Below are 6,000 nucleotides of genomic sequence, written 5' to 3'. Positions count from 1 at the left end.
TTCTTAGAATTGCATGTGTCTCATCATTTATTTCACGCTCTTTAGCATTTAGAATGTGATTCAATGACCTGATTCCTTCATTGCATCGGTTCCTTCAATTCTAGTTTAATTTGACTAAAATCTAATTATTGGTTGGGCCTACCTCATTGTCGTCGTTTATTATTGTTATTGTTGCGATGATAAGCGACGACAATAAGGTAGATCCAGCCAATAAATTGATGTTGTTTAAATTAAACTAGAATTGAAGGAACCGATGCAATGAAGGAATCATACCATTGAACCATATTTTATTTGTTATAGAGCAGGAAATGAATAATGAGAGGCAAGAAATTCGAAAAATAGTGGTTTGTTTAAGCTGGTTTTCAAGAATAGATTAATTTTTAAATTATATACTTCTTCATCAAATTGAATAGTTGTATTTCTTTAATGAGGGGTATGAAAAAACTAGCAATCTACATAGTATATAATAAACTATGGGTACTTACCATAATGGTTATCTAATGAAATTGTGATGAATTATAATTTATGTTCCAAAAGTTCGCCGTTGAGAATCAAACCTGGGACCATTAGGTCTCTCACAACAGTTGAATTAACTAACCGTTGTGATATCGCACGTGCATTTTTAGATATTATACCTCAGTCGAAATGATCATGGTCTTAAATGTCCTATTCTTTGACAGAGGAGATTTCAAGACCAAATTATTCTGAGTGTCGAGTAGTTCCAAGGCTCCATCTTTCATAATCACGGAGAAACCTTTTTTCGATCTGTTGTCCAACACTTAGCAGACTGCACTCCATTCCAGATACATAGAGTACATCTTTAATCATAGCTTTCACTTCATTACTCCTTTAAATAACTATGTCGTCAGTACCTTTTGCTTGCAACGAGCTATTATCAGCAAGTTTGACCTTGCTCTTCTTTGACTCAATGAAATATACTAACCACACTTTTTGACCAGTCATCTGATTCAAGCAGCCTGATTCGAGGAACCAGGTCTTAGATTAGACATGGTCGTATGCAAATCAAGCAATAACCACCGTATCTTCAGAATCACTTGAATCATGGCGTACAAAGTTTACTCTTTCATCCTTGTCTTTTGTCGATCACTTGTCTTTCCTGTGGCCAAAATTCTTAGCCAAGTGACCTCACTTTTCATAGTTATAGCATTGCGCATATTTTTTTCTTTTCTTTGTCCTTTTGATATGTGCTTCCTTCTTCTCTTTTTGAGGATTCAGAAGATCTATCAACGACCTTGTGCTTTTGAAGGTTTGACTAAGCCTTCTAAGTCTGAATCTTATCTTATTTTCCTTTGAACTTGTTGGAACCACCATGTTTCTTCCATGTCTGAGCCTGCAGTGCTTGTATCGAATCTTGATCTCTTTTTGTTTTGACAATCCTAATCTCATGCGCCCTTCAACGAACCAACCTAATCTTCCACTTTTAGGGTATCAAGATTGTTGAATTCTTGAATTGCAACGATAATGTGATCAAAGTGATAGGTCAACATACACATTACCTTCTCAACTATCATCTTATCGGTTAGGTTTCACCACAATCCTTCATGAGATGGACGAGATTCTTCACCTTCAACACATAGCCTACAATCTTTTCATATTCTCCCGTCTACAGTAATTTATACTATCACCGCAAAGTCTGTAATTTGACGACTTTGAATTTCTCACCTCTTTCATAGTACTTGATAAGAATACGCATGTCTCCTTCGCTGATTCAGCATGAGAGATCTTGTCGAATTTCGCCGAATATACCGCCAATTGAATACAATACGTAGCCTTGCAATCTTTCTTCTTCGCCTCCTTGTGTACGGTTTTCTAATTATATATTGCATTTTGAGCAAGCTTAGGAACAACATTGTTGACCACTTCTAGGGTTTCATGAAAACCGAACAAGGACTTCATCTGCTTCCATCGGTTTCAATTTTTGCCGTCAAGAATTGGAAGAAAATTCGGAATACCGTTAATGTCATTCATTTTTGCACCGATTGATTCACGTTTCTTGGAAACACGACCACCAACATAAAGTTTTTGAAAACACGATTAAGAACACGATTCAGAAACTCTAGATACCAATTTTTTAGTGCGTTATATATACTTTTACTGAGCAGAGACAGAGAGAGAATAAAAAAATAAGAATTGTTATTACTAAATTGTACAAACTAAATTACAAATTATATTGGGTGGATTTGGATTATATTGTGTTATTAGATAGTAATTAACTTCCAAATCAAGTAACTAATTTAGATTTAGACATAAGTTATACTATTAGTCTTAGATTATATCATAACAACAATGTGTAATTATGAAAAATAAAGAAATATAGACATATACATTAATAATTATTAGTTACCAATTTTTCAATTTTTAAGACTAATATTTGATGTATATACGACTAAGCTTTTAGAGTACATGTATAGGTGTGGTTATCTTTTTCTCAAACATTAATGTCATGCATATATCTACCTCAAAGACGTTCCCAAAACCCCCTTTGCAATTCTACCTCGTGCATTCAAAAATACATCTAACGGAAGTGAACCATCTATATTAATCTTAATCCATACAAAAAATCTACTTTTTCAATATTTTAGACTAATCTTTGGGGTGTGGTTATCCTTTTTCAAACATTAATGCCATGCATCTCTTACTTTCACATTGAAAATTCTAGAAGCTTTCTTGTGTTGATAAGTCCTTTGGTGTATTTTTCATATTTTCCACACAACCACTTTAGAACAAACTAACCGCAACCATTCTTCTCCATTATATAAGAATGAAGATCATTGAATGAATCACACAAACAATTAAGAATCAAAGTTTACATTTCTAACTAAACCCTATACCATGGTCCAAGAGAAGAAGCTAGTGGATGAGGTTTCCGGTTGGCTTAGAATCTACGACGATGGCTCGGTGGACCGGACATGGACCGGACCACCCGATGTCAATTTCATGGTCGAACCGGTTGCTCCCCATGAAGAATTCATCGACGGAGTTGCGACACGGGACGTGACCATAAACACTACCAACAACGATAATTTCATCCACCGCGCTCGGTTATATATACCGGAGAAAACTCCAAAGGATAATGAGAAATTGCCCATACTCCTACACTATCATGGAGGTGGATTTTGTATTAGTGAACCGGATTGGTTCTTGTACTACCATGTTTACACTAAGATCGTTAAGTCTACTCGGTCTATATGTGTCTCCCCGTTCCTCAGACAAGCCCCGGAGCATCGTCTTCCCGCAGCTATTGATGACGGGTTTACAACACTCCGGTGGCTTCAATCTGTGGCCAAGGGAGACGCACGTGATCCGTGGCTTGAGAGACACGGAAACTTTGACAAAGTTTTTCTCATAGGAGATAGCTGCGGAGGAAATATAGTCCATGAAGTATCACTTAGGGCTAGTTCAGCTGACCTGAGACCAGTTCGACTCGCAGGTGCAATTTCTATTCATCCTGGATATGTCCGGTCGGAGCGAAGCCGATCCGAAAATGAAATGCCACAGTCACCATTGCTAACATTAGACATGGTGGACAAGTTCTTGAGTTTATCATTACCAAATGGGAGCAACAAGGATCATCCGATCACATGCCCGATGGGCGAGGCGGCGCCGCCTCTTACCGGCTTCAAACTGCCGCCATTTCTTCTATGCATAGCGGGAAAAGACTTGTTGAGAGATACACAAATGGAGTATTACGAAGCCATGAAGAAGGCCAAGAAAGAAGTGGACCTGTTTGTGAGCAAGGAGATGACACACTGTTTCTATCTCAACAAGATTGCTGTGGATATGGACCACGCTGTGAATGCTGAAATGAATGCACTTATTGGTAGGGTTATGGACTTTATTGAGAAGCATTAAATTTAGGGTTGGTTTCTTATGTGGTGTGGGTAGTTTGTTATGTTTCCGTATGAATGTGTTTTGACCTTTTTTTATTTATTTTAGTAATAATAAGAATCTAATTCCAATTTGGATTCTATATTGGACTTCATTTTTTAAATTATATTGACTTTATGAAATATTTAGCTCATTAGTTTTTTTTTTTTATAGGCAATGATGTATTTAATATTAACAGCACCCACAGTGCAGAGAAGAAATTCTCAGAACCTTACAAAAGTATAAGGATGCCCAGCCAAGAAAACTAAACTATAATCAACCTACAAGTATTCTAATGGACATTGAAACCATTCAAAGAAATTACAATTAACCTTCTTTTTGCTCCCTATTGCTAACCACCACCAGGAATGCATTTTTATGTTATGAATAATTTCTTCTGCATCGCATACGCCGTTGTTGAATACAATTTCGTTACGGTGTTTCCATATGCACCAGCACACCGCCACCCAAATTACCCCCACTCTCCTTGGAGACGCCCTATTCTTTAGCACCCCCACAAGCTGTATGAAATCATCACAACAATCAGGTTTTGATTGACAATCAGATCCGAGCCATTGATGAATCTTTCGCCACACCCCTGCAGCTAGGAAGCACGAAATGAACAGATGGTTCCTATCCTCCAGCACATTGCAACCGAAAACACATAGGCAATCGTTAGCATCTGCTATGATGCCTCTCTTAGCCAACTGAGCCCTTGTTGCAAGCCGATCCTTGAGTAACCGCCAAGCAAAAAATTTTACCTTTGACGGCATCCACGATTTCCAAACCATAGCCCATGCTTCTTTGGTTCTCGAGTCTTCCACCCCTACAGAATTTTCCATAATCAAGCAATTATAATAATCCTTTACAGTATAAACTCCCGAACCATTTAATGGCCAAACAAAGCAGTCTAATTCAGTCCTCTTTGGTTCGACATCCATAAGAATCTGCCTCAACTCACACCATTCCTCCTTTGCTAGATGGCTCAGAACAGACACATCATCCACCACACCCCACATCCACTGATTTTGGTTCCAAGCACCCAACTCCTGCACACACTTATCTTGGCTGCCAAGTTCCTGGAACAGGTTTGGGTAGGCACGGTACAACTCGATATTCCCCAGCCATTTGCTTAACCAAAATGGTACCTTGACACCAACTCCCAATCTAATTGCTATTCTGCTAGTAAAACCTACAACACTTGTATCATCACCAATAAGCATTAGATCTCTCCACCAAAGAGACTCTAAAGATTGGCTGCCAGATAATTGTTTAAACAAAATTCTCTTATATGACTTGCCATATCTAAACTACAATATGCCCTGCCAAATTGAGTCATCCTCTTTTAGAATTCTCCATAACCATTTTGTTAACAATGCTCTATTGAACATAGCCAGGTCTTTAACCCCAAGACCACCATCTTCAATTGTCTTACATATTATGTTCCAGCTTATCCAGTCAACCCCTTTTCTCTCGTCTGCGTTGTGCCAAAGGAAATTTCGCTGCAGTTTCACCATAGCCTCAATAGTCTTCACCGGCATCTTAAACATTGACATATGGTACACAGGGAGATTAGTAATTACTGAGTTAATTAATGTCACTCTGCCACCTATCGACAACAGCCTACCAATCCAGGGAGAGAGCTTAGCCTTCATGTTATCAACTATCGGATTCCAAAAACCAATACTTCTAGGATTACCTCCAACCGTAACACCTAAAAACTTAAAAGAAATGCTGCCCACCTTGCAGCAAAGAAATTGACTTGCTGCCAGCGAAAAATTTTGGTCCAGGTCCACCCCATATAAGCTACTCTTCCACATGTTCACCCGTAACCCCGAGACCATTTCAAAACCTCGCAAAATTACCTTGAAAGCCCAAAGATTTCTCCACGAAGCCTCACCTACTAGAACCGTGTCGTCAGCAAATTGTAGGATGTCATACGACACATCTTCATTCACCTTAAACCCTTTGAGCATGCCACCAATCGTTGCTTGCCTTACCAACCCTACAAGCCCTTCTGCTACGATTGTGAACAAGAATGGTGACAAAGGATCACCTTGGCGCAATCCCCTTTGAGCTTTAAATTCACTTGACGGGCTGCCATTAACCAGA

General features: G+C 38.6%; 2 protein-coding genes across 2 annotated transcripts; one reads left to right on the top strand and one right to left on the bottom strand.

Annotated features, from left to right (window-relative positions):
• Positions 1-2,749: 2,749 nt before the first annotated feature.
• Positions 2,750-3,933, top strand: LOC131657428 (probable carboxylesterase 15). The gene has a single exon (XM_058926831.1). It carries the CDS (start codon positions 2,854-2,856, stop codon positions 3,871-3,873), a length of 1,020 nt encoding a protein of 339 aa, XP_058782814.1. The 5' UTR covers positions 2,750-2,853; the 3' UTR covers positions 3,874-3,933.
• Positions 3,934-4,169: 236 nt separating this feature from the next.
• LOC131659971 (uncharacterized) lies at positions 4,170-5,111 on the bottom strand. Its single transcript, XM_058929077.1, has one exon. It carries the CDS (start codon positions 5,109-5,111, stop codon positions 4,170-4,172), a length of 942 nt encoding a protein of 313 aa, XP_058785060.1.
• Between the last annotated feature and the right edge of the window lie 889 nt (positions 5,112-6,000).

The sequence above is a fragment of the Vicia villosa genome, linkage group LG3 (assembly GCF_029867415.1).
Source record: "Vicia villosa cultivar HV-30 ecotype Madison, WI linkage group LG3, Vvil1.0, whole genome shotgun sequence".
Taxonomy (NCBI): Eukaryota; Viridiplantae; Streptophyta; class Magnoliopsida; order Fabales; family Fabaceae; genus Vicia; species Vicia villosa.
The sequence above is the reverse complement of the archived record's forward strand: the minus strand, read 5'-3'. Positions and strand labels throughout refer to the sequence as shown.